The 26,020-nt window shown below is 54.9% G+C and overlaps 2 protein-coding genes across 6 annotated transcripts; one reads left to right on the top strand and one right to left on the bottom strand.

Moving 5' to 3' along the window:
- The first annotated feature begins 415 nt into the window (after positions 1-415).
- On the top strand, positions 416-15,871 carry APRT (adenine phosphoribosyltransferase). Of its 4 annotated transcripts, none has more exons than XM_064160119.1 (7): positions 416-1,733; positions 3,006-3,157; positions 7,352-7,473; positions 11,391-11,494; positions 13,192-13,325; positions 14,205-14,283; positions 14,398-15,871. In XM_064160119.1, the coding sequence occupies exons 3-7, from the start codon at positions 7,436-7,438 to the stop codon at positions 14,538-14,540; spliced, it is 498 nt and encodes a 165-aa protein (XP_064016189.1). In that variant the 5' UTR covers positions 416-1,733; positions 3,006-3,157; positions 7,352-7,435; the 3' UTR covers positions 14,541-15,871. The 4 variants fall into 4 exon arrangements, with proteins under 4 accessions (XP_064016189.1, XP_064016190.1, XP_064016191.1 ...); XM_064160120.1 differs by having other exon boundaries at positions 3,006-3,162; XM_064160121.1 differs by lacking the exons at positions 416-1,733; positions 3,006-3,157 and adding an exon at positions 4,270-4,292.
- Positions 15,872-18,045: 2,174 nt separating this feature from the next.
- Positions 18,046-23,353, bottom strand: CDT1 (chromatin licensing and DNA replication factor 1). Of its 2 annotated transcripts, none has more exons than XM_064160115.1 (10): positions 22,860-23,353; positions 22,127-22,282; positions 21,818-22,041; positions 21,242-21,439; positions 20,586-20,731; positions 20,212-20,315; positions 19,746-19,934; positions 19,248-19,382; positions 18,938-19,139; positions 18,046-18,834 (listed from the first exon to the last, which is right to left on the bottom strand). In XM_064160115.1, exons 1-10 carry the CDS (start codon positions 23,214-23,216, stop codon positions 18,671-18,673), a joined length of 1,875 nt encoding a protein of 624 aa, XP_064016185.1. In that variant the 5' UTR covers positions 23,217-23,353; the 3' UTR covers positions 18,046-18,670. The 2 variants fall into 2 exon arrangements, with proteins under 2 accessions (XP_064016185.1, XP_064016187.1); XM_064160117.1 differs by having other exon boundaries at positions 21,242-21,436.
- Between the last annotated feature and the right edge of the window lie 2,667 nt (positions 23,354-26,020).

Genomic DNA, 26,020 nt, shown 5'->3' with positions numbered 1-26,020 from the left:
TGTGCATCCAGCAGCACAGGAGACCAGACAAAACCAGTAACTTCCCATTTTCTGGGTGCTGTCCACCTCTGTTTTAGTGCCTCACATCAGCCAGAAGTGCTCAAGATCCTGCAGTTCACAGTTATCAGCAGATAAAGATGCCACCAGAGGAGGGAGTCTGTCACTGCGACTGCCTGAAAAGCAAATAGCTCTGAAGGTATCTGCTGTGAACTGTGACAGTGCTTTGTCCTCCTTCATGCTGCTGATGAAGAGATCACATCGCAGGATCACAGCTCCTCGTCTCAACACTAGCCTAGACACGTTTCTCCACTCTCAGCACTTGCAGTGTGCACGCTGTGAGTGTGCTGCATGCCTGCTACCTCCTGTCCCCTGCCTGCCCAGCTGCTGCACTTTCACAGCTTGCAGTTTTGAAGAGCCCTGCGTTTCCCATGTCTGTGTGACTTGCTTGGACAAGCCATCCTCTTCTCAGCACACCCTGTGTTTGTCTGCTTACCTAACACAGGCTCCTCATTCCTCCTTCAAATCATCCCTCAGTGCTTAGAATCACAGGATCAGTTTGTTTGGGATCACAGAATGGCTCAGGTTGGAAGGGGACCTCAGAGATCATCTACTCCAACCTCCCCACCATGGGAAGAGATACCTCTCAAGTAGACTCAGCTGCTCAAGGTCTTACCCAACCTGCCTTCAGACACCCCCAGGGAGGAGACATCCACAGCTTCCCTGGGCAGCCTATTCCAGAGTCTCACCACCCTTGTACTGAAGGATTTCTTCCCAAGATCCAGTCTGAACCTGCTGTCCCTCAGCTTAAAAACATTCCCCTTGTCCTTTTGCTAGGCACCTTTATGGAAAGTCTCTCTCCAGCCTGCCTGTAGGATCCCTTCAGGTATTGGAAGGCAGCTATAAAAGATCATCAGCCATTAACTCAGCACTGCCAGGTCAGCACTGGCAGCCACATCTACATGGCTTTGAAATTCCTTCAGGGATGGGGACTCTGCCCCTGCCCTGGGCAGCCTGGGCTAGGCCTTGACAACCCTCAAGGGGAAGAAATAATTCCTCATGTCCAGCCTAAACTTCCTCTAGTGCAACTCGAGACCATTTCCTCTCGTCCTGTTGCTTGTTCCTTGGGAGAAGAGACTGACTCCCACCTGGATCCAACCTCCTTTCAGGCAGTTGTAGAGAGCCAGAAGGTCTCCCCTCAGCCTCCTCCAGTGCTTCACACTGGGATGCTGGCTGCTGTAAGGGAATTGACTTGGTTGCTGTTCATGATCTGCTTTGTACGCTCCTGTTGTCAAAGATCAAAGCTTGAGGTGAGGAAGCTGCTGCTTTATGGTCTGACAGCTGGAGAGCTGGGCAGCACTGCAGACCAGTGCCCTTCCCAAAGATGTACCCATCTGAAAGGTGTGAGGTGAAGAAAAATAAGCTGACTTTTCAGAAACACATCCTATGATTTGCTTTTATGCACCTCCCTTCAGACCAGACTCATGGAGATGCCTTCCAGAGGACGAGGGTGAGCTGGGGTAAAAATAGCTTCTTTTGGTTTCCCTGTATTATTTTTAATGTGGATCAATTTCACAGCTCACACAGCTGCCCAAGTGCTCTTCAGAGGATGCTGCAGGGACTAGGCTTGTCCAAGACCCAAGGCTGTGTCCACCAGCAAGATGCTCACCTGCACAGCTGGTGTGTGGAAGCTCAGAAACACAGATCCACACCATGGATCACAGAGCTGCCAGCAGGTATCGCCACCTCTGCCCCCCAAAATATCTTCAGCTGTTGATCTGAGGTCATGCCATGTGATACCTGCCCAGGCTGGGGAACTGTCTGTACTGGAACAGGTGATGGAACGGTAGGAGCTGCCTCTGGCACCTGCCTGGGGTTGTGTGTGCGAGAGGAGTGGGTCTGGTGAGGTTTCCTGGCTGACTGGGGACCTGCAGCAGTGGAGCTGCTATGTTGGTGGCTTCTCCAGCTGCAAGGCAGGCAAGGTAAAGGAAAGATGGTGTCTAAGATAGTTCCTAGGTGATGTTCACAGAATGCCATGCTGATGGGGCTTGGAAGGGACCTCTGAAGATCATCTAGTCCAACACCCCTGTTAAAGCAGGGTCACCCACAGCAGGTTGCCCAGGATCACAGTGTCCAGTCAGGTTTGGAATCTCTGCAGAGGAGACTCCACAACTGCCCTGGGCAGCCTGCTCCAGGGCTGCAGCACCCTCACAGCAAAGAAGTTTCTCCTTAAGTTCCAGTGAAACCTCCTGGGTTCCAGTTTGTGCCTGGTGCCCTTTGTCCTGTTTCTGGGCACCACTGGCAACAGTCTGGGCCCATTCTCTCGCCCCCAACCCTGCATCTCTTGCTGAGCATTGATCAGATCCCCTCTCAGGCTGCTCTTCCCCAGGCTAAACAGCCTCAGGGCTCTCAGCCTTTCCTCTCACAGAGATGCTTCAAGTCCCTCAGCATCTTTGTAGCCTCCACTGGACTCTCTCTGCTTCTCTTGAACTGGGAAGCACAGAACTGGACACAGACCTCCAGGTGTGACTTCAGCAGGCCAGAGCAGAGGGTGAGGAAAGCCTTCCTCAATCTGCTGGCCATGCTCTTCTTCATGCACCACAGGAGACCGTGTGCTTTCTTGGCTGTGAGGGCACGTTGCTGGCTCATGGGCAACTTCTTGTCCCCTAGCACTCAGCTTCTTCTCCTCAGAGCTGCTTTCCAGCAGATCAACCCCTCAGCTGTACTGGTGCAAGGAGTTACTCCTCCCCAGGTGCAAGACCCTCCACTTGCCCTGGTTGAACTTTTCCTTCCTTTAAATCCATCTGCTGAATGCTAGAAGCTTAGCATCTGCTTGGGCTAAGAATCCAAGGAATTTCTTCCTTGCCTTTAACTTCCAATTAGCTGAGCCTCTCAAGTTGCCTTTCCTGCCCCCGGGGCTCTGTTATCATCTGACTCTCCATGCAGAGAAGCTTCTGAAATTGATGTAACTAATAATCGTGGAACAAAAAATTCCTCCCCGCTTGCAGTTGGCAGCTGTGAAAATGGAGCCTTGATTTAAAATCCTGCAGCGACAAATGGATTGCTTCGGTGACAAAATGACTCTCTGCCACCCAGCAGCAATTTGGGGAACCTGAACACTGGAATTGGAAACCAGAAGATCAATTGCAAACACTTAGAGGTGAGGTTAGTGCCCCACAAACTCTATTGAGTGCAGCCGTGGAAGGTAACTCCCCTCCACGTTTGAAACGGGAGGCTGAGGAGCAGTGTCAGAGGTGGAAATGGGCCACGAGTGGAACATCTCCCTTATGAGGGGAGGCTGAGGGAGCTGGGGATCTTTAGCTTGGAGAAGAGGAGACCTTATTAATGTTTAGAAATATGTGAAGGGCAAGGGTCAGGAGAGAGCCAAGCTCTGCTCAGTGATGTCCAATAATAGGATAAAGGGCAATGGGTGCAAGCTGGAGCATAGGGGGGTCCTCATGAACGTAAGGAAGAACTTTTCCACTCTGAGGGTAACAAAACACTGGAGCAGGCTGCCCAGAGAGGTTGTGGAGTCTCCTCTGGAGATATTCAAAACCCTTCTGTGTGTGTTCCTGTAGGACCTACTCATCCAGCCTGGCCTTAAGCACCTCCAGGGATGGGGCCTCAACCACCTCCCTGGGCAACCCATTCCAGCCTCTCACCACTCTCATGCTGAACAATTTCCTCCTCAGGTCCAGTCTGAATCTCCCCACCTCCAGCTTTGCTCCATTTCCCCTAGCCCTGTCACTCCCTGATAGCCTAAAAAGTCCTTCCCCAGTTTTCTTGTAGGCTCCCTTCAGATACTTCCAACTGGAAGGTCACAATAAGGTCACCTGGGAGCCTCCTCTTCTCCAGCCTGAGCAGCCCCAACTCTTTCAGTCTGCCCTCATAGGACAACCCCTAACGTTTGGGGCTCTTGTGAAGTTCAGACCCAAACCAGAGGGAGTGATACCCACATTTGTAATCAAATGTCACATGGTGTCTGGGGACTGAATTCTGGGTGAGTTTTGGGGTTGACAGTGAGCTCTTACTAGAGGACCTGAAAGTAATATTGCTGAGAAGAGGCTGCTGAGCTTTGGACACTCATTGCTATGTGGAAAGAAGCAGAACTTGGTACTGGCTGAGTTGAGCCTTTCCCAAAGGTGATGGTGAACAGCTTCCAAAAGCCTCCTGGGCTTGTGTAAAGTCAAGCAGGCAAGATGAAGGTCTCCCCACTGTTGCAGAATTCTCTTTATTCCATGAGGACACCTTCAGAGTCACCAAAATCATTTCAGCTGAAGAAAGGCCTTCTGAAGGTAAGAATGGTTTGAACCATTGATGGGGTTTAGGGGGAAGGCAGTGGTGGGAGGCAGCTCATAATTGCAGAGCTGCCAGCAGCCTCTTCACAGCTAGAGGAGAAAAAACCTCTCCCCAGAGATCTTGCTGTTGTCCTCAGCACTGGGAAACTTGACAAGCTACAAGTGCTTTTACTCTCCTAAGAGCCATTTGCTCTCCAAATAGCTCTTCTTCAGTTACAGTGACTTGGTTTCCATCTCTCTGAACAGTTCCAACACTTGGAAATTGACTCTTGGTTTTGTTTTCTGATAGTACTTGGTGTGAGCCCTTGGTGTGTTATCAGAAGGTGACATTGGTGGTGCCTCCTGAAGGAGACTCTTGGTTTGTAAGAGCAAGGGAAGAACTGAAATCCCATTTTAGGTTCTTTTATTTTTCCTTTGGGAAGTGACTAGTTGAAGGAATGGCTCCATGGGCCTGTTTCCTTTATATTCCCTTCCACTGGTTAATGTTCATCTGTTACTCAGAGTGACAGATTCTAGTTCAGGCTCTAGTTCAGTGCCATGGACAGAGGCCTCAGCAAGTTTGCTGACAACACCAAGCTGTGTGGTGCAGCAAACACACTGGGGGGCATGGATGCCATCCAGAGGGACATGGACAGGCTGGAGAGGTGGGCACAAGCCTCATGAGGTTCAACAAGACCAAGTGCAAGGTCCTCTATCTGGGTCAGGGCAATGCCAAGCACAAGTCCAGGCTGGGCAGTGACTGGCTGCAGAGGGGCTGCTGGACAAGAAGCTCAACAGGAGCCAGCAGTGTGCACTGCAACTCGGAGGGCCAAGCAGAGCCTGGGCTGCATCAGGAGAAGTGTGGCCAGCAGGATGAGGGAGATGATTCTCCCCCTCTGCTCTGCTCTTGTGAGACCCTACCTGGGGTACTGCATCCAGTTCTGGAGCCCCTATCACAAGAGGGATGTGGAGATGCTGGGGCCTGTCCAGAGAAGGGCCATGAGGATGCTCAGAGGGCTGCAGCACCTCTCCTATGAGGGCAGACTGAAAGAGTTGGGGCTGTTCAGTCTGGAGAAGAGTAGGTTCCAAAGTGACCTTCTTGTGGCCTTCCAGTATCTGAAGGGGGCCTACAAAAAAGCTGGAGAAGGTCTTTTTAGGCTCTCAGGGAGTGACAGGACTCAGGGGAATAGAGCAAAGCTGGAGATGGGTAGGTTCAGGCTGGACCTGAGGAGGAAGTTGTTGAGCATGAGAGTGGTGAGAGGCTGGAATGGGTTGCCCAGGAAGGTGGTTGAGGCCCCATCCCTGGAGGTGTTTAAGGCCAGGCTGGATGAGGCTGTGGGCAGGGTGTTCCTGCCCATGGCAGGGGGGTTGGAACTAGATGATCCTTGTGGTCCCTTCCAACCCTGACTGATTCTATGACTGTGTTTATATCAATCCCAAAGAAAGCTGCATCCCAAGCCCAGAGCCTGTGGGCTCTTAGGAGTGTAAAAAACCCTCTGCCATCCAGCTTTTCCAGAGAGCAAGTCTGGCAGCTCATTCTGCCTTTTTCCCTCCTGGAGTCACTTAATACCTTCCTGGGTGACATGTAGGTTGGCAGCAGGATTCCCATCTGACAGGGGTCAGGGATGAAAAGCCCATTGGCCCTTTCACCAGCAGCAAGGAATGCATCCCAAATCCATTAGCTCTGGATCAGGCTCTAAATCCCTTCCTGGCTGAACCAGAGGAGACAAAAAGGGAGGTTGTGTCTTCTCCTGCAGCAGGCAGGAGGTGCTGGGCTTGGCTCTGCCCAAAGTAGGATGCTGTAGAGGGGCAGAGTGGGATCAAAAGGCTTTCCTCAGCTTGAGGGGGGGACACAAAACTTGCTCCCTGTTGAGCAGGGATGCTTCAGTCCTGAGCGCAGGGAGCTGGCTGAGGAGCTGCATTCTTCTGCTGAAAGAGGAGATGGCAAATTTGTTGTGTTATGAAAAAAAAAAGGAGGTTAAAGGGGGTGGTGTTTAAAGTGTAAGTATTTGTCAAGCTGGAATTGAAATGTTCCAGCAGAATTGAAAGGAAATGTTAGTTCTTCTTTCCCCTCGTGGGGCCCGTGGAAGTTTGGGGCATTTTGTTCCACTTCACAGTGGAGTTTTAAAGTCCTTAACAGGAACAGAAACTTCCAGCCTCAGCAGGGCTCTTCTAATTGCTGATTAGAGGTGGCTCTCAAGCTTTTTATGCCCCAACATCTGTGTTCACCATCTGATAATGTCTCTCTTATCAAGACCTCCAAGCATTCTTTATGGAATCACAGAAGCAGTTAGGCTGGAAAAGGCCTTTAAGCTCATCAAGCCCAACCATTAATCCAAGTCCACTGCTAAACCATGATTTAAAACCTTAGTTTTAAACCCCTGTGTCCAAAAGAGAGGCAAAGGCAGTGCCCCCCTGCCACAGCACCCTCTGAAGGGTCCAGATCTGAGGTGGTGGTTCCTCAGCCAAGCACAGAACAGCCCTGAGCCTCTTCAGGACGTGAGTGGATGTGGAAGCACTTCCCCAGTGATATTCAAGAGCCCTTTGACATCACAATTGGAAGCTGGTCCTAGGGAAGTTCTTAGGGGATGGAAATTGCAGTCAGCACTGTTGTTTGGAAGGTTGAACAGGGACAGGAAAAACTGATTTACTTTGGAGATTCAGACCCAGTCCATGCTGGTAGGTGCAATTTGTGTCCTTTGAAATCAGAATCGTGGAATCATTTGGGTTGGAAAAGACCTTTTAAGATCATCGAGTCCAACCATGATCTAACTACCAAGCCTGGTGCTAAATGTGGTGGTCCCTCAGCACCACATCTCTGTGTCATTTAAACACCTCCAGGGATGGAGATTCAGCCACCTCCCTGGGCAGCCTATTCCAGTGTCTGAAACCCCTTTCAGTTAAGAAGTTTCTTCTAACGTCCAACCTAAACCTCACCTGGTGCAATGGAGGAGTAAGGAGGTGAAGTACTGAGGCTGAGAGACCTGAGAGGTGTTGGGGTTTAAGTTATGTGGCATAATTTCTGGCAACTGAACCACTGAAGGTCTGATTTGGTGTAACCTTTGTGCTTCTCCTAGCTAAACTGATGGTGTTGGACAGGCCTGATCCCACAAGAGAGGAGGACAGATCCCTCCAGTGGCTTCTTCACCTGGCTGCTAGACATGAAGGGACCCTTGAAAGCCTTCATCAACTTGTCCTGGTGAGAGCCACAGGTTTGTGCTGGGATAGGTTGGCATGAGGGACTGCACAGGCAGTGCAGAAACATTGTGAGTGATTTCAAGCCACAGAAGTGAATCTCCAGGAGCAAATTGCTTCTAGAGATCTCCCTGACTGTGGGAGGATCAGCCTGGGGCATGATCCAGAGTGGTTCTGTTCATCTGCTCAGAGATCAGCTCAGGCTCTGCAGAGGGAGCTGGACAGGCTGGATTGATGGGCTGAGGTCAGTGGATTGAGGTTCAGTAAGGCCTAGGGACCTGAGAACCTCAAGAAAAAGATGGTGGTGTCCTCTGGTAGTACTGGTGGTGGAAACACAAAGCCCCTCCTTGGGACTCTGCTTCCTGGGAGGGGTCCTGTGTTTCTGGATGACCTTTAACTTGTATATAACTGTAAGTATTTGTAATACATTGTGATTATCTGCTTGCATATGGTGCTAAGCTGTGAATATAAACCTTCATTCCTTAATTTCCAGCAGGCTGAGTCTAGTCTGGGTGATTTCATTGGGGGAGGGGGGGCCAACTCCCAAACCATCACAGTTGTGTAGTAGGGTCACAAAAAAAGTGTGACAAAGACCCCATCTTAGAGTTCAGAGGACAAAGGATGCCTGGTGTTTGCCCTGCAGGCTGCAAAAGAGCCTTTTCCCAGCTCCTGCTGATTTCCATGTGTAGGCAAATAAATTCCATCACTTCTGTCTGCCAGGAAGAAGAGGAGTTGCTGGAGAAGCTCATTGTCCAGTACTGTGTCTGGTGAGAAACCCTTCCAGCTCACCCAAGGGAGCGCAGGTTCCAGGGCAAGGCTCTGTGCTTCACCTCTGTTTGCTTCACTGGAACAGCTCCTGGAGAGGAATTTTTCTGGTGCCAAAGAGATAATCTGACTTCAGGGAAAAGCTGAGTCTGTAAGGGAACGGTTGTGAAAGGAGGCAGGTGGAGGAGGCTCCCTGGGGATCTTCACAAGAAAAGAGCAGCCTTTGTCTCTGCCTCCAGATTGTCTCTTTTCACCTCAGCCATCCTTTTGGGTGTGTTGAGAGAGTGTGGCCAGCAGGTTAAGGGAGCTTGACTTGCCCCTCTGCTCTGCCCTAGCAAGGCCACATCTAGACTACTGGGTCAAATTCTGGGCTCCCCAGTTCATGAGAGGAAGGAACAGGAGAGAGTCCAGTGGAGGCTGCAGAGATACTGAAGGGCCTGGAGCATCTCTGTGAGGAGGAAAGGCTGAGTAGCCCTAGGGCTGTCTAGCATGAGGAAGAGCAGCCTGAGAGGGGATCTGCTCAGTGCTCAGCAAGAGATAAACAGTGGGAGCAAGAGGATGGGCTCAGACTGTTGCCAGTGGTGCCCAGCAATAGGATAAGGGGCAACAGGCACAAACTGGAACCCAGGAGGTTCCATGTGAAGATGAGGAGAAACTTCTTTGCTGTGAGGGTGCTGCAGCCCTGGAGCAGGCTGCCCAGAGTTGTGGTCTCCTTTTCTGCTGTGAGTGACCATGCTGTAGAAGTAGTGTTGGACTAGATGATCTCCAGAGGTCCCTTCCAATCCCCACCACACTGGGATTTGGGGATGCTGTGTGATTAATCAAGTGCCTTTTGCTGTCTCTAGATGAATTCAGAAGGAAATGGAGCAGTGGAGGGTTCAGGTGCAGAAAACAATCCCTGGGGCTTTGCAGCAAGCATTGGGAGCTACACAATGACCCAGGACATGTTGGGTGTTGGGGTGTGGGTGGAATCAGGTGGATCATAATCCATGCTGTGCACATGAGCCTGTCATGGCTGAGTTGGAACAGACTAATGAGGAAGGAGTAGGAAGCAGCTCGGCACTCTGTACCAAAGTGCTGCAGCTCCAGCCTGAGAGGTCCACACCAAATCACTGCAAAGTAGCTGCTGGCTGCTGGTCACACACCTCAAAGGCCCAAACGGCTGCCCAGAGGGTGTGGAGCTGAAGCTGGTCCCTTCACAGCTATCAGCAGCAAGCACCAAGCTTGTTCAGGGGTGCTGCATGCCAGAACTGCCTTTGCTTTCTGCAGCAGCTTGTCCTCAGCAGCATTTGGGGCAGCTCCAAGCCATGTTTGCTCATGTAAGAGATCTGCACTAATCCACCACCACATCTCCTGCCCATGGTGGATTTTGCATGTTGGCCCACTGGGAGACAGGAGATAGGAGCTGTGTCAGGGTGCCCTGACACCAAGAGCTGCTGAGCTGTGAGCCCAGGACCAAGGGCATGCAGAGCAGGTCTGTTATCTGCCCCCACGGGTGTGATCCAAACCAACATCTTCAAGACGCACACAATGCCATTCATAGGAGGGGACAAGGGACAGAAAAGTGGGAGATGGTTTAGTCATAACGAATTTTTTTGGGGGTGAGAGGTGGAAGTGTAACTCCTGGCCATAGGATCCCTTTTCCAAAGGTGGCTGGGGCAAGGCAGGACCCTTGAAGTGGCCTCAGCTTGCACCAGGGAAGGTTTAGGTTGGATACTAGAGGAAATTTCTTCACTGAAGCAGGCTCCTGAAGGAGGTGGTTGAATCTTCATCCCTGAAGGTGTTTGAAAGACAGAGGGCTGTGGTGCTGAGGGACCACAGCACTACATTTAGCATCAGACTTGGTAGAGTTTGATAATGGCTGGACTCAATGATCTCAAAATATCTTTTCCAACCAAAATGATTCTATGGTTCTAGAGCCCAAGGGCTCTGTGCACTGGGGTACCAGAGCTCCAAGCACTGTGGGGATCAAAGCTCTGTGCACCACAGGGCCTGATGCTCCATAGTCTAGGTCACCAGACCTGCAAGCACTGGCAGGGGTGGCAGCTCTGGGATAGCAGAGCTCTGTGCACCAGGGAAGCTGACGCTCAGTTCTCCAGGTTACCAGATCTCCGTGCACCGGGCAGTCAGGGGGAGCAGAGCTCCAGGCACCTGGGGGTCAACACTCCAGGGGAGCAGAGCTCCAGGCACCTGGGGGTCGACACTCCAGGGGAGCAGAGCTCCAGGCACCTGGGGGTCGACACTCCAGGGGAGCGGAGCTCCAGGCACCTGGGGGTCGACACTCCAGGGGAGCAGAGCTCCAGGCACCTGGGGGCCGACACTCCAGGGGAGCGGAGCTCCAGGCACCTGGGGCCGACACTCCAGGGGAGCGGAGCTCCAGGCACCTGGGGGTCGACACTCCAGGGGAGCGGAGCTCCAGGCACCTGGGGGTCGACACTCCAGGGGAGCGGAGCTCCAGGCACCTGGGGGTCGACACTCCAGGGGAGCGGAGCTCCAGGCACCTGGGGGCCGACACTCCAGGGGAGCAGAGCTCGGCCCACCGCGGGGACAGTGATGCTGCACATGGCGGGGTACCAGATCTCCATGTCCCGGGAGTTCAGGGCTCCGTGCCTCAGGGTATCAGAGCTCTGCTCACGGGGATTCGTGCACCGAGAGGACCGATGCCTCTTACCCGAGCTAGCAGCCCCTGCGCGACCTGCGCTCCCGGTAGCGCGGCGCTGGCTGCAGGCGGCCCCGGAGCAGGTTCCGGGCCGCTCCCCGACACCGAAACCCCGCCCGCCGCTCCGGAGGCTGCGCAGAGCGGGGCCGCCATGAGCGGGGAGAGGCTGCAGCGAGTACGGGACCGGCTCCGGTCCTTCCCCGACTTCCCGCAGCCCGGTGTGCTGTTCCGGTACAGACCGGGTTGGGCATGGAGCAGGGTACGGGGCTGGAGCGGGGACGAAGGGGATGGAGCAGAGATGGAGTAGGGTTGGGGAGGATGAGGCAGGAATGGAGCTTTGCTGCCCATCCCCTCTTCCGCTGCCCATCCTTCCCCATCCATGCTCCTGGACCCATTTCCTCTAGGTTTAGGAGCTCGGTTGGGAGCCAGAGCAGCTCCTAGAGATAACTCACTGCTCTCCTTTAACTCCTTTTAACTGCTCTGCTTTCCCATTGCAGCGATATCAGCCCTTTGCTGAAGGACCCTGCAGCTTTCAAGGCTTTGATTGATCTTCTGGAAGACCATTTGAGGGCATCTTTCCCCAGAATTGACTATATTGCAGGTGAGTGGTGGTTGAAACCTCTCTTGAGGCTAACACAGCATCATGTCCTTGGGCTGCCTGGACAGGAGGCATAAGGAAGCTCCTCTGTTCACAGGCAAGCAAATACTGTAGCCTTTGGACATTCTAATCACCTAAATGTTGACCTCTAACCATATGGTAACACCAAAAGAGGTTATACCCTTCTTTTACTGCTGTAGCTTCCTGAAACCCTAGTTTGGGATGTGGCATATTCCAGCTGATGATGCTTTGGTGAGAATTTCCTAAGTCAGTGCTTTCAGCATGAAAAAAGGCAGTCAGGGAGCAGTGAAAGCCTGATGTCAAGCCAGCCTGTGAGGTCTTGCACAGTCCCCAGGGTGGGCAGGCTATGTTGCAGCAGGTCATCCAGAGGAGGCCTTTTCAAGCCAGCAGGACCAGGCTTCATGCTGACAGCACATTGCAGCACACTTATGGAAGAGGCTGGGAGTGCTTGGGAAGGTGCTACTTGGACTGGGTCATAGCCCAAAGTTCAAGGAGTTCAGACCAAACCTTGTCCAAGTGCCTTGTGATAACTGAAATTGGTGCAAAGTCTCTTGGCTGTGTGGCCAAACTGATAGTGGGGCTCTGCTTAGCTTATCTCTAAGGAGAGCTAAAGGAGAGGCAAAACAGGGTGTGAGGGGATTCAGTGGGGTGCCCCAAAGCCTGTCAGCAGCACGTCTTGGTGAGTACAGGCAGTGCAGAAACATTGTGAGTGATTTCAAGCCACAGAAGTGAATCTCTAGGAGCAAATTGCTTCTAGAGATCTCCCTGACTGTGGGAGGATCAGCCTGGGGCATGATCCAGAGTGGTTCTGTAGATCTGCTCAGAGATCAGCTCAGGCTCTGCAGAGGGAGCTGGACAGGCTGGATTGATGGGCTGAGGTCAGTGGATTGAGGTTCAATAAGGCCAAGTCCTGGGTCCTGCACTTAGGTTACAACAACCCCATGAATACTTCAGGCTTGGGGCAAGATGGCTGGAAAGCTGCCTGGTGGAAAAGGACCCGGGAGTGTTGGTTGACAGTGACTGAAGATGAGCTGGCATGTGTCCAGGTGGCCAAGAAGGCTACCAGCATCCTGGCTTGCAGGAATATGGTGGCCAGTGGGACTAAGACAGTGATTGTCCTCCTGTATTCAGCACTGATGAGGCCACACCTCCAACCCTGTGTTTGGTTTTGGGTCCCTCACTTGAAGAAGGAGGCTGGAGCAGGTCCAGGGAAAGGCAACAAAGCTGATGAAGGGTCTAGAGTACAAATCTTGAGAGGAACAGCTGAGGGAACTGAGGTTGTTCATCCTGGAGAAAAGGAGATTGAGGGAAGACCTTCTGGCTCTACACAACTGCCTGAAAGGAGGTTGGAGCCAGGTGCGGGTTGGTTTCTTCCAAAGAACAAATGACAGGACAAAAGGAAATAAACATCTTCAAGTTGTCCAGGGGGAGGTTTAGGTTGGGCAGGAGGAACAATTTCTTTACTGAAAGAGTGGTCAGGCCCTGGAGCAGGATGCCCAGGAAGGTGGTGGAGGGGTTCATCCTGGAGGAGTTCAGAAAATGTGTGGACGTGGCACTTCAGGAGATGGTTTAGTGGGCATGGTGGTGTTGGGTCCATGGTTGGACTTGATCTTAAAGGTCTTTTCCAGCCAAGATGATTCTGTGTTCTGAGTTTTTGTCTGCTCTGTCTCCTCCCCTAGGCCTGGACTCTCGTGGCTTCCTCATAGGCCCCCCTCTCGCTCAGAGGCTGGGGATCGGCTTTGTGCCCATACGCAAGAAGGGGAAACTTCCTGGCCCCACCGAGTCTGTCTCCTACAGCCTTGAGTATGGCAAGGTAAAGCCTGGGCAGAAGAGAAAGGCTCCCAGGATGGCAGATGCAGGGCTGGAGGGGCATTGCCAGGGACTAGGGTGATAGAACCAGCTTTGGGGGAGCAGTCCCTGAGCTGGGTTTTGCAGCCAGGAGGATTCTGGCACGGCACAGGCTTTGGGAGCGGTGCTGAGCTTCACCATATCCCAGCATGGCAGCTCCTGCCCCAGGCCACGGGCAGGTGGTTTGTGTCAGTGAGCAGCACGGTGACGTTTTGGTCTTGGGGTGGGGGGCGTTGGCTGGAGGGTGATAAGACATGGTGCTAAACTGCTTTCTTTGGCTTGAATTCAGGGGCACGAACGTGGAGTGTGTTCCTCACTCTGCCAGTAAGTGCTCCAAGTGCTCCTTCGTTGCATGGCTTCAGCTCACCTCGGCACGCCGCAGCCTCCCCCGTGACAGGGCATGGGGGGGTGAGCTAACAACGTGCTACTGCTGGCACCTAACGCCCCTAGAACCGCCTGACCTCAGTGGTAGTTGGCAGGGTTGTTTGGGCCAACCCCTGTGTGGGACAAACTCCACCTGACACCAGATGGTGCCTTGTGATGGTTGGGAGCTGCCGTGGCAGCGCCGCGCTGCAGCCCTGGTGTGTTGCAGGTTTTCCTCACTGGAGAAGTGCTTTGGGATGAGGTTTCCTGGAGGGACCATGTTGAGCATTAAGGATCTTGGTGTGCCAGAGGGTTGGCCCAGCAATCACCTAACCTGCTTACTATTCCCATGGCATTTCCCTGGAGCTGGAGCCTGTGGTTTAGGTGCTGAGTGTTGATCTCGCTGGAGACTTGTTGGCAGTTGCTGATGTGTTTCTCTCTGAGGCAGGACTGAAATGAAGTTCCTCTTTCCACCCTGCAGGCTGAGCTCGAAATCCAGAGTGATGCTGTGGAGCAGGGACAAAAAGTAGTCATTGTAGATGACTTGCTTGCAACTGGAGGTGAGAGGAGCAGATGGTGTAGCCCATCTACGTGTGTGTTGGGAGTAGAAGGGGTAGCTGTGAAGGTTGAAGCTCCTCAAGTGATGATGTTTCTGCTCCACCTCTGTTGTGCAGGCACCATGTGTGCAGCCTGTGAGCTGCTGAAGAGGCTGAAGGCTGATATCCTGGAGTGCCTGGTGGTCATAGAGTTAAAATCCCTGAGAGGCTCAGAGAAGCTCAAGTCCATCCCTTTCTACTCACTGCTGCAGTACAACTGAGAAGGAGCCAGGAGAAAGGAGTACAGCAGTTTGGGGCTTTATTCAGTGATTTTATATATCATGAAGGGGTGGGCAGAGGTGGGGAACCTACAGTGTGATCCAGATGCCAGACAATCATAAGGTCTGTTTGTTTTCCAAGCTACAGATTAAGGTGGGTGAGGGATCTAAAGATCCTTCTTGAGTTGATTCTTTTGGGAAAAAAGGAACAACCTGACTGGGTTTGGGGAGTGGAGACCAAGATGCAGCTTCACTGACTGGTTTTTGGAGACCAAAGGGGGTTTGGACAAGATGGCCTTTGAAGGTCCCTTCCAATCCAATGCAATCTGTGAAAATGCTGAGGCAGAAGAGGTCTGATGGCTTTGGTTGTGGGGGCCAGTTGATAAACCCCTGTGTTTGACCTCAGAGGGTGGTCTGGCTGCTCTCTGCTGTCCCTCACACCAGAATGAGCTGTTCTTTCATTAAGGTTGTGCTCGTGAAGGAGAATTAAACATCTTCCCAGCTCGTGTCCTGAAATCGGAGGAAGCTGCCAGCACAGCAGGGCTTGCTGGTTGATGAGCCCAGGCACTGTGTCAGCTTGGCTTGTGGCCTCCTTCCCTTGAGAATGCAGGGGGCTGAAGGTCTCTTGTAGGAAACCATCTGTCTTCCTTTGATCCAGGGTGGATCTTAGCAGTGGATTTTGCAGCACTAGGGGCAACTACATGGTGAGTGACGAGCAGTGAGGAAGGAGGTCATGCTCAGGGCTGTTCTGCCTTCTGCCCAGTAGCCCTGGCACCTACCACCACTCACAGCTCCAGCCAGTGCTGGCAGCTTTTCTTAGCACAAATTCTCCATCTCCTACAACACTCTGTATGCTGCTGGCACCCCTCTGCTGGGCTCTTCTGGAGGCATCAGGGCATTGAAAGGACAATGTCAGTTTGGAGACTGATCTTTCTGGTAGGTTTAGTGTCAGGCAAGGGTATAGGAAAGAAAGCAGTGTTCTGTTTGCAGCTGAGCTCCTGTGAGCTCACTCAGGTTGTGTGCTGGATGACATGGGGTTTGGAGATGTTCCCTAGGCCATAGAATCATGGAATGCTTTGGATTGGAAGGAACCTTTAAAGCATGGTTTGCTTTGGTGCTGAGGGACATGGTTTAGTACCAGGCTTGGTAGAGTTAGATAATGGTTGGACTCGGTGATCTTAAAGGTTGTTTCCAACCAAAGTGATTCTATGAGTAGTTAAAACCTGATGTGCCAAAGCTTCCACATGCCTGAGAATGTCATCAGGGTCAGTGTTCCTGTCCCAGCAGGGGCTGAATTTGCTGATAAAATAAATCTTGGTTTTATTTTTCCTAAACTGCCTCAGAGCTGTTCTTGTAGGAGGAGCTGAAGCTGTTTGTGACCCTCGTGAAGGTCTTCCTCCAAACCCAGTCTGTCAGTGAAGGGGGAGGCTGTGATTTGAGCCCCCCAACCTTGCCACCTCTTTGGAAGAGGAAAGGCCACGAGGACGATCAGAAGGCTGGAGCATCTCTCCTGTGAGGACAGACTGGAAGAGTTGGGAGGCATTCAGTCTGGAGAAGAGAGGCTCTGAGGTGACCTTCCAGTATCTGAAGGGAGCCTACAAAAAAGCTGGGGAGGGACTTTTTAGGCTATCAGTGAGTGACAGGACTAGGGGGAATGGAGCAAAGCTGGAGGTGGGGAGATTGAGACTGGACATGAGGAAGTTGTTCAGTGTGAGAGTGGTGAGAGGCTGGAATGGGTTGCCTAGGGAGGTGGTTGAGGCCCCATCCCTGGAGGTGTTTAAGGCCAGGCTGGATGAGGCTGTGGGCAGCCTGATCTAGGGTAGGGTGTCCCTGCCCATGGCAGGGGGGTTGGAACTAGATGATCCTTATTGTCCCTTCCAACCCTGACTGATTCCATGATTCTAAATCTCTTGCCAGGATGGAGCAATTCAGGTGTCTTTTCTGCATGCCTGATCCCAAACTCAAGCTTGAGGGGAGCACCCAAATTGATCCTGCTGAGTTGCAGGGAAGTGCCCGGCGCTGGTAGGAGCACAAACCAAGCCTCCACAAAGCTCAGGTCACAGACCCTGCCTTTTGTAAGGGCCACTACAGCTCTTTTTCATCAACAGTTCCTGAAAAGCCGCTTTGGTGGCTGCTCACTTTGTGCTGAGAGGCTCCATTCCCCGAGGAGAACCTTCCCCCGGGGCACTGTTTTTTCACAGCCAGTGCAGGCAGCGCCTGAGGAATTCTTGGCACAAGAAGGTCTCTGCTGTGAGGTAGAGAAGGGGGAAAGAAAAAAAAAAAAACAACCAAGAAAAAAAAATCTTTTCCACTCCAAAGAGCTGTGGAAAGCAGCTGTGGAAGTGTCAGCCCTGCCAGTGCCAGAGCTGGCTGCATGCAGAGCCAAGGGGTGACATCAGGGAACGTGGGGACGGTGCCTTCGCTGAGCAACCGTTGATGTCATTTGCTTGTAGAGACAAGGCTCTGCAGGGGTGGCTTCCAGGCAGCAGGAAGGTTTTGGTTGGGTTTTGTCCCAGGCAGCAGAAACAGAAGCTTGCTGCAAGCTCTCCTGGGGCACGAGTGAGCCTGCCAGGCTGCCCAAATTAGCTCCTTTTGAACTGGAGCTCCCCTCAAACCCCAGCTCCTCCACTGCGAGGTCCCCTCAGCCTGGTTGATAGCCCAGCCTTGCATCCCAGCTCTCTGCATCCCACCTCCATCTTCTGGGCTGGGTTTAAACCCTCCTCCCTGGAAACAAGGCTACCTCCTGCCAGCAGCGTGGGCCAACTGGCCTGTACAACAGCAAGCAGGATCCTGGAGGAGGAAGAGGAGGAGGCCAAGTGGCCTGAATGATGGCAGGCAGGGTTCTGGAAGAGGAGGAGCCTGCTCCCTGGAGCAGCGCTAGAGGTCTCCCAGTGCTGCCAGCCTCCAAGAGCAGCACTTCAGGTGGAGCAGCTCCCCCAGACCTGCATGGTGGTCCCTGGATGGACTTTCCCACCCAGAGGGACGGAGGGAAAGTCACCTTTCCATGCATGTCCTTCATGTCCCATGCTACAACCAGCCCAGTCTGGCTCAGGAAGTGGTGTGAGGTGTGCCCAGCATGGTGTGGGTAGCTCCCACCTCCTCCCCTGTGCCTGTCCCACAGCAGGCACTGACCCCACCTGCAGCCATCACCATATGCTTTGTCCCTTTTCCACAGCCCTCTTCAGCTGAGTGACCTGGGGCTTTTTCCACAGGGGAAAGGGAGGGGGAAAGAAAGAAAAGGGGAGGGGAAAAAAAAATAGGAAAACAGAGGGAGGGGGGAATGGAAAAAGCCCCCTGCTGCCCACTCCCAACCCTGCCTGCTCCTGTCCCCAGTCCCCACTTACAAAAGCTGCTTTCAGCCTCCTGCAAGCCCACGCTCACTTTTTCCACCAAGTCCTTCTCCAGGAGCTGGAGGAGGACTCAGCCCTCTGGCCAGTGCCAAGTGCCATAAAGTAGCACTGGCAGGCAGAGGGCAGTGAGGACAGCACTGGGGTCACACCACTCCGGCTCTAGTTAAAACATTTAATGCAAATGTGTTTTGACAAGTCCTGCAGTTGCATCCCAACAGCACTGGAGATGACTTTTCCCTTCCCCTAAAACACAGAACTACAGCCCAGAGCTCCAAAAAACATCCAGTTGTGAACTTCTCTACCTACTTCCTGCTTCCACCCCACCAGGGCCCAAGTTAATGGGAGAGACCTGCTTGAAACCACAAGGAGAAGCCTCTATGAAACCTCGAGGAGGTCCTTCCCTTCATGAATCTGAGGCTTCCTGCATGGAACCTTGGGGAGAAGCCTCCGTGAAAACGTGAGGAGCCTCCCACATCAAACCTGCCTCCATGAAACCTCAAGGAGAAACCTCCTGCATGAAACCCCAAGGAGAAGGCATTGAGCAGAAAAGCTTCTAACTCCTCTACACCACCTGTATCCTCACTCCAGGACTATGTGGCCTTCAGCACAAGGGTTATGGGAGCTACCCTCCTCAGGGACCCTGGCAAAGGGATTTATTAAAGACATTTTACTCTTCTTCAGACATCCCCAAGGATGAGCCCACACCAGCCCCAGGAGCACTATCTGAATTTGCTACATTTAGAGGAGACTGCACTGGGGAAGCCTCGACCCTTGGGGTGGTGCTCAGAGAGTTTCTTCCTCCTTGGCCACCTTGGTAAGCCTCTCGGTGATGAGGCCAAGGTCCTTCCCTTTGTCCAGCTTGATGTAGGTGTCCGTCCTGATCGCATGGATCCCCACCCAGTCTGGCAGCAGCTCTGCAAAGAGCCTCAAGTGTTTCTCCATCTCACCTGCCAAACGAAGCAGCAGCTGTCAGGTCAGACCTCAGCTCCCCACCCGCAAGACCCTCCTGCACCAACAGAGAGACACCAAGCACCACCACCACTTTCCTACCAGGAGACATCTGGACGTTGTAGCTGTCAGCCATGCGGGCACAAGTCACCTCCATGGTCAGGGCCTGCTTCTTCTCGGCCACGAAGACGTTGCGCAGGACGCGGGCCATGGCCGGCAGCCGGCCCAGCATGGCGAGGCGCTCCTCCTGCCGCGGGGCGCGGGTCATCAGCGCCCGCAGCCTCTCTGCCTCCTTCGCGCGGATCTGGGGGGAACACAGGAAAGCCTGGGGGGGCAGGCCCAGAAGACAGGGAGCGGGACCCAGGCAGGTCCCCCCGAGCAGCAGCGTTTTGGCCAGGACTGAGTTACTCACCCTCTCGAGCAGGGCCTGGGACACCCCTCTGAGAGCACTGGAGGTGCTGGCAGGGGACGGTGCTTTGGCAACCACCGGTTCCCCCGCACTGGCTTCAGCGGTTCTCAAGGCCAGGTTGGCAAGAGCTTTTTCCATCTGCTCATGTGGAAGAAAGGGGGAGGAGGGGTTGGGTTACGGCTGGGAACATCCTGAAGGAAGAGTTTCCCTTTCACCGCCCCCGCGGCCCAGCGTCTGACCATCCCTGCCTGACTAGAGGCTAGTTTGAGGTGCTTCAACTCCTCTCCCAGTCCCAAAGTCCATACTGATGGCTCTTCTAACCCAAACCAAGTCCTACACCCCAACCTCCAGCAGTACAGTCAGCCTTCTGCTTCCACTTTACAGCACTCCTGTGGCTCTACAAGAATCCCTCCCAATCCCTATCCACTAAGGTCTTCCCGGTGGACAATTGCTGTGAGGTCCACCGGCTGCAGACAGAGCCAGACCCTGGTGGTGACTCACCTTGGGGTTCAGCATGCCCCGAGCAGTGCTCAGCACCTCCTGAGCCGTGCTCAGCCTGTCTTCTTGGGGTGGACGCGGCAGCTCTGCTGGGCTGATGTCAGGCACCTTGTCCACGTTGAAACGGGGATGCCAGCGGGTCAGCTTCTCCTCTGGAACCACCATGGGAGGGTTGAGAGTGGCCAGGAATGCCTGGAGAGGAGTGAGAGTGGCATCAGGGGACCCGCAGGCCAGGTGTGGGGAGCTGACCACTGCCTTACGCTCCCAGTGCGGTTTGGAAGCGTAAGGAAATACGGAGGCAGGAGGAAGACTCCAGCCACCATCCTCCCACCCAACACCTGCCTGCCAAGAGCACCCCACAGGAACCACCCATGTCCATCAGCCTGGATCCAGCCCACTCCTTCCACCTGCTTCTCCAGTGACCAGAGCCACCCCAGACCCCAAAAGGATGCTGGGGCAGGGTCCTCACCTTGTGGTGCTGCTTGACGATGTTGACCAGGTTGCGGTGGAACTCCTTCCTGCGCTCCAGCAAGCGCGATGCCGACAAGTGCGGGCGGCCGTTCACCTTCTCCTCTGCAAGGAGGGGGACCAGCATCACCCACAGTGTCACGCTGGCACCATGATGGGGCTCAAACCTCAACAGCTTCAGCAAGGACAGGAGCAGAGCTCTACCATGGGGCTGAGTCACTGCCAGACTTGCTGCCCTTTCACCCTCCAGCTTGCCCCAAATGTGTGTCTTCCACTTGCCTGCACCCACAAGATGACATCCCTGGGGATTCGCAGATCCCAGTCAGGACCAAGCACACCCCAGCTCCTGGTGGGCACCTACCAAGCTATACCTACCTTCCTCCAGCACTGGCTCCAGCGTCAGCTGGTAGTCTGACTTCTTGATGCCACTGCCAAACGTGGGGACGTTCTTCTCCTGGCGCAGCTTGTACGAGGTGGGGTACACAGCCTTGATCTGCCCCACATGCCGCTCCTCAAACCGCCTGTGACAGCACCCAGAGAGGTGACAGAGAATGGTTTTGGTTGGAAAAGGCCTTTAAGATCATCAAGTGCAACACTTAATGCAGGCATGTTACCACTAAACCATGTCCCTCAGCACATCTATATGGCTTTGAAGCCCCTCCTGGGATGGGGACTCCAACACTGCCCTGGACAGACAGGGCTGGGACTTCACATCCCTCAAGGGGAAGAAATTATTCCTCACGTCCAACTTAAACATCCCCTGGGGCAACACGAGGCTGTTTCTTCTTGCCCTGTTCCTTATTCCTCGGAAGAAGAGAACAAGCACCTAGCTCCAACCTCTTTTCAGGGACTTGCAGAGACCCAGACTCCCTCAGCCTCCTTCTCTCCAAGCTGAACAGCCCTAGTTCCCTCAGCTGCTCCTCACAAGACTTGTGCTCTAGCGCCTTTACCAGCTTCAGGCATCCCAAGAGCGATACCAGGGCTGGCATCAGACCAACCCCAAAATGTGCTGCCCACTGCTGCCAGCTTACTTGTGCATCATGTCCTGCACCCCCTGCTTGACCTTGGTGAAGGTGATGGTCTCGGAACGGTTGAAGAGCATCCCAGCGATGGTGTCCACGCTGCGGAACATCTCTGCCAGCACCTTGAACTTGTAGGGCAGCGTGAGCCCTGGGGGCACGTCCTGAGCGAGGGTGTGGAACCGCTGGTACGCAGGGACCTTCTCGCTGCTGGGAAAGGAGAGGGGTCAGGGTCTCCTTACACACAACAGCGCAGTGACCATGATGCTGGGACAACCCTCAGGGTGCAGCCAGGGGCCGAGACCAGCCAGGATGGGGGTCCTGCTGCCACCACTACTGATCTCAAAGCCCAGGAGCTGCATGTCTTCCCCAGTTAGGGGAGACACGCCCCCGCTCCTCTCCCCCTCCTCATTCCATCTCCAAATGTTTCTCTGAGCAACCTGTGCCAGAGCTTGGGTCACATCACTGATCCTGGAAACATCAATGCCCCAAACCTCACAGTGGAGTCAAGGTGGCTTGGACCAAGCTCAGAGAAGCCCACTCCACGCAGTAGAGCTCCAGCGGGAGATAGCTGTAGCTTGTCCTCACCCAGCCTCTGCTGCAGGAGCTGCCACTGTGGCGTCCCCAGATGGTTGTTCTGGTGTGGCTTTGCCTCCCGCTTTCTTCTCACGGATCCGCTGCTCCAGCTGCCGCACTCGCTCCAGGCGGCTCTGCAACTCAGTGTTGACCCCAGCAGGAACTGGTGCCAACTTGGCCAACTGGGCCAGTGCCTTCACCTTCTGCAAGCGACTCTGCAGCCCAGCCAGCTCCTCCTGGGAAAGGGGGAAGCATATGGTCAGAGGACACCAGCGAGGAACCACAAAACATTTGGAGCACAAATCGAGGCTTGTTTCGTACCCGCTGCAGGCGCCTGGTTGTCCCTGGGGCAGCTGTGCCAGGTTGTGTCCCTCCATCCTGCCCCCGGCTGGGAGTGCTAGCTGGGGGGTCTGCTGCCAGTTCCAGTGAGGGTGACATCATAGGACAGGCAGTGGTCAGAGATGAGGGGCTGGTGTCCTGCAAGCGAGGGGAGGAGGATTAGAGGGTACCCGGGGATGCGAGGGGAACCCGCCCACTGGGACCCCTTCCCAGTGCTCCCTCTCCACAGCCTTGTGTTGGGGTGGGGAGAAGTCATAAGAGGGGTCTGCATCTCCTCTGTGAGGGGGGGCAAGATCGGGTTAGGAGAGGGGGTATATGTGTCAGAAGAAGGGAGCACACACCTCTGGGGGGGTCCTGCAGCAAGGGAGAGGGAAAACTGGGCGGGGGGGGGGGTGGGTGTCTGCATCAGAAAGAGGACAAATCTCGAGGGGGGGGAAGGGCACAACCAGCGCTAAAGGAGGGCTCAATCTCTTGGGGGTGGGGTCAGCACTAAGGAAAGGGGCTAAGTCCTGAGAGAATGGGAGGGGAATGCTGCCATGAGAAGTGGGACAAGCCCTAGGCGGGATGGCGTCTCGGTTTTACGTGCGCCCTTGCCCCCGCTTTTAGGGCCGTAATTCGGGTGAAGCAGGGCATCCCTCACCCCTTCCCCCCACTACTTTAGGGCCGACCCCTGCGGAGGGGGTCGACCGGCACATCCCCGGCCCCAGCTCCTTACTACAGCCAGCAGCTCCGCTCTCGCCTCCCGGTGCATCTCCAGCCTCTTCCGCGCCGATTTCGCTACCGGTCCCCCAGATCGAGCTCCCCCTGCCACAGGCGGCGACTCCGGTTCCATCTCCCGGCGGCTCCGTTTTCTCCCCGCCAATCCCCGCAGCGCCGGCGAGTCACCGCGGGCCGGGGTACGGAGAGCAGCGGGGAGCCCCAGCAAGGCACCCTCCTCCTCATTCTCCGCCTCTCGGTGCACCTGGGGGCCGGTAATGGCCGCCTTTAGCCGACTGCCGCCGCCGCTCTTGGCCGGGGCTCCGGTGGCAGCTTTGGTGCGGCCAAAGAAGTCAGTGAGGCGGAGCTGGGCCATGCTGGTGCCGATCCCGGTGCCGATCCCGGTGCCGATCCCGGTGCCGATCCCGGTGCCGGCGCGCCGACACGTGCGCCCGTTGCCGCGCGCGCCAAAGCCGCCGCCGTTTGGCGGGAACCCGCGCGGCCGCAAGCGCCGCCCATACACAGGGTCACGTGGGGCGGAATTGGTGCCTCGGGGGCTCTTAAAGGCGCCGCGGCCCTGCAGGCTGGGGGCGGTTTGGGTGCTATCAGACGCGTTCCGAGAGGGTCTAGGCCCGTTCCATGGAGTTCCTGATTCCCATGTGGTCAGAGCCCGTTCGGGGAGGGGTCTCCAAGCATGTCCAGTGACTGGCTGGTGCACGGTGTGGGGCACTGCAAGCTGGGAGGCACTGAATAGAGCAAAAGCAGACCGAAAGGGCAGCAACCAGCGCTTGAAATAGTGGTGGCCCTGGGCTGGTGGTCACCTCTCTTATCTGCCTTCCGCAGCATGCCTGGGAGCAAGCCTTGCCCAGCTCCAAGAGCAGACCTCCTCGGTGGCCATGGGGTAGAATCATAAAGTGGTGTAGGTGGGAAGAGGTCTTTAAGATCATTGAGTCCAAACATTAACCCAACACTGCCAGGTCACCACTGAACCATGGCCCTCAGCACCACATCTCCATCGCTCTGAAGCCCCTCTAGGGATGGGGACTCCACTACTACCCTGAGCAGCCTGCTCCAGACCTTGACAACCATCCAGGAGAAGAAATTGTTCCTCATGTCCAACCTAACCTTCCCTGGCACAGCCTTGAGGCCATCTTCTACAAACCTGTTGAGGTATGTTGCCACTACTACCTTCCTCACCTTCACAGTTCCCAGTAGTGGCCAGTGCTCTGCACAGGGCCAGTGAGGTAGGAAGCATTTGTGCCACAGGAACAAGGGGTTACAGAGTCACCTTGTGCCCTGGCACTCCCCGCCACTGTGGCATGGCCACATGCTAATGGCACATCCCGGACGCAAGAGAAGCTTCCTTGCTCATAAAATTCCTGGCCGGGCACTCAGGTCGTGCCCACAGCACATTACAGAGCTCCACCATTCTCCAGCATCCCTCTTAAATCCTGAGCAATGCCAGCAAATTGGAGCAGGACCACTCAGGGCCGGATTTGGCCGTGCAAGGCAGGACTCTGGGGTGCCATTCCTGATGCCCATTTACTTCCAGAAGCTCCATTCCCAGCCTATCTGCCAGCTGTGGTGTGGTAGGGTCAGGCTGAGAGTGAGATGCTAGTGTGGGTTTCCATGCACCACCTTTTCCTGGAGCAGTTCAGGGGTGGGGGAGGGAGGGAATGTATCCAGAGGCTCTTGCAGCCTTAATTTCCCATGCTTAGGGATCATGGATATGGTGTTCATGCAGAGCTTCATGGCTCGGTGTTGATGAGGAGTTTAATGACACGGCTGGAATCCCTCTGGGATGAGAATCCATGTGACTAGGCAGAGGGGCCGAGTCCCTGCTCTGAGGGTGCTCAGGACTGGTTTGGGTCCTCCCACAGCCCAGCCCAGCTCCCATAAGGGGTTGTGCCCAGCAAACCCCACCAGGACACATTTTTGGGAGCTCTCAGACTCGTGTTTCAGGCAGTGGTGTCCAGACGTCTGCAGTTTCCATGGCACATCTGGGCTGGGGTGGGAGGAAGAGCCCCAAGAGTGCAGAAGGGAGACCAGGGAAGAGTGGAGCCCACCAAGGTGGGGATGGGGTCAGTGTTGTGCCAGCTGGATGCCAGTTTTTTGAGCCTGTTGGGAAACAGCACAGGGAAACCAAAAGAATGTGGGGAATTTCATGGGCTGATGCTTCCTGGTAGGGACTGGTGGTTACTGGTGCTGCCTGTGGCCACCAGCCATGCTGCCCTCACCGCTGTGCCCAGTCCTAGGGCTCGGCTTGGGCTGTGGTGGTGAGCATGGCACCCAGCTCCTTCGTCTGGGCACCCAGATGGTGCTCCTGTACCCAGGTTCTGGAGTGTTTGGCCATGGTCCCAGCTTGCCTTGCCTGGGCACCCATGGGTGTGGGGCAGAGTGTCTGGCGCTCCAGGGTGTGTAGGTGTCCCCGGCTCTGGAGACGTGGGACCATGCACTGAGCTCCTGGGACATGGCACTCCGCTCTGGGGACACAGAGCTCAGCTCCTGTTACATGAGACCCGGCTCTGGGGACACAGGGGCCACTCCCAGGGACGTGGAACCATAGATCCAGTTTCTGGGGACCGTGAACCCAGCTCTGGGGACATGGAACCCAGCTCCTAGGACATGGGGGCCAACCCTGGGGACATGAGACCATACACCCAGCTCTGGGTCACAGGACCCAGCTGCAGGGGTGCAGGGCTCCATGCAGATGTTCCAGACCCCGCTCCCGAGTGGAGCTCTGCCAGCCCCAGGTAGCTCCGGCCTCTTTTATGCCTTGTAACGAAACAACCAGGAAGCAGCAACTTTTCACTTTGGAATCACACTTTTATATCTATTTCTATCCCACCCCTCCCGTGCTAGCGGCAGGAACCAGGATTGGAGAGGGGTCAGCGAGGTCCGGGCTCATCCTCCCCCGCCCCCTGCTACCATTGGGGCTGAGCCCGGCCAACTCATATCAGCAGTGGCGGCCCGAGCGGAGCCGAGCGGGCGGTGCCGCGTCTATAGACGGCGGTAGCGGGGCGGAGGAAAGGGGGGGGGTGGATAGGTTGAGGCTGGGGGGGGCAAAAGCGCGTCCGTTCGCTGTTCTCCGGGACCGGCCAGTGGGGCCTGCCCAGGCCCGGCGGAGCGGAGCGGAGCGGCTCGGCTCGGCTCGGCTGAGCACCGATCGGCTCGGCACGG

Source organism: Pogoniulus pusillus, chromosome 20, assembly GCF_015220805.1.
Source record: "Pogoniulus pusillus isolate bPogPus1 chromosome 20, bPogPus1.pri, whole genome shotgun sequence".
Taxonomy (NCBI): domain Eukaryota; kingdom Metazoa; phylum Chordata; class Aves; order Piciformes; family Lybiidae; genus Pogoniulus; species Pogoniulus pusillus.
The sequence above is the reverse complement of the archived record's forward strand: the minus strand, read 5'-3'. Positions and strand labels throughout refer to the sequence as shown.

Coding starts and splice junctions, on each gene's coding strand:
- CDT1 (XM_064160115.1), bottom strand. CDS start 23,216: ATGGCCCAGCTCCGCCTCACTGACTTCTTTGGCCGCACCAAAGCTGCC. Junction 19,935..20,211: donor TCGTCAAGCAGCACCACAAG/GTGAGGACCCTG, acceptor ACTCCTCTCCAG/GCATTCCTGGCCACTCTCAA. Junction 19,383..19,745: donor GGGGCATGCTGAACCCCAAG/GTGAGTCACCAC, acceptor CCACATGAGCAG/ATGGAAAAAGCTCTTGCCAA.
- APRT (XM_064160118.1), top strand. CDS start 11,045: ATGAGCGGGGAGAGGCTGCAGCGAGTACGGGACCGGCTCCGGTCCTTC. Junction 11,125..11,390: donor CAGCCCGGTGTGCTGTTCCG/GTACAGACCGGG, acceptor TTCCCATTGCAG/CGATATCAGCCCTTTGCTGA. Junction 14,284..14,397: donor TGACTTGCTTGCAACTGGAG/GTGAGAGGAGCA, acceptor TCTGTTGTGCAG/GCACCATGTGTGCAGCCTGT.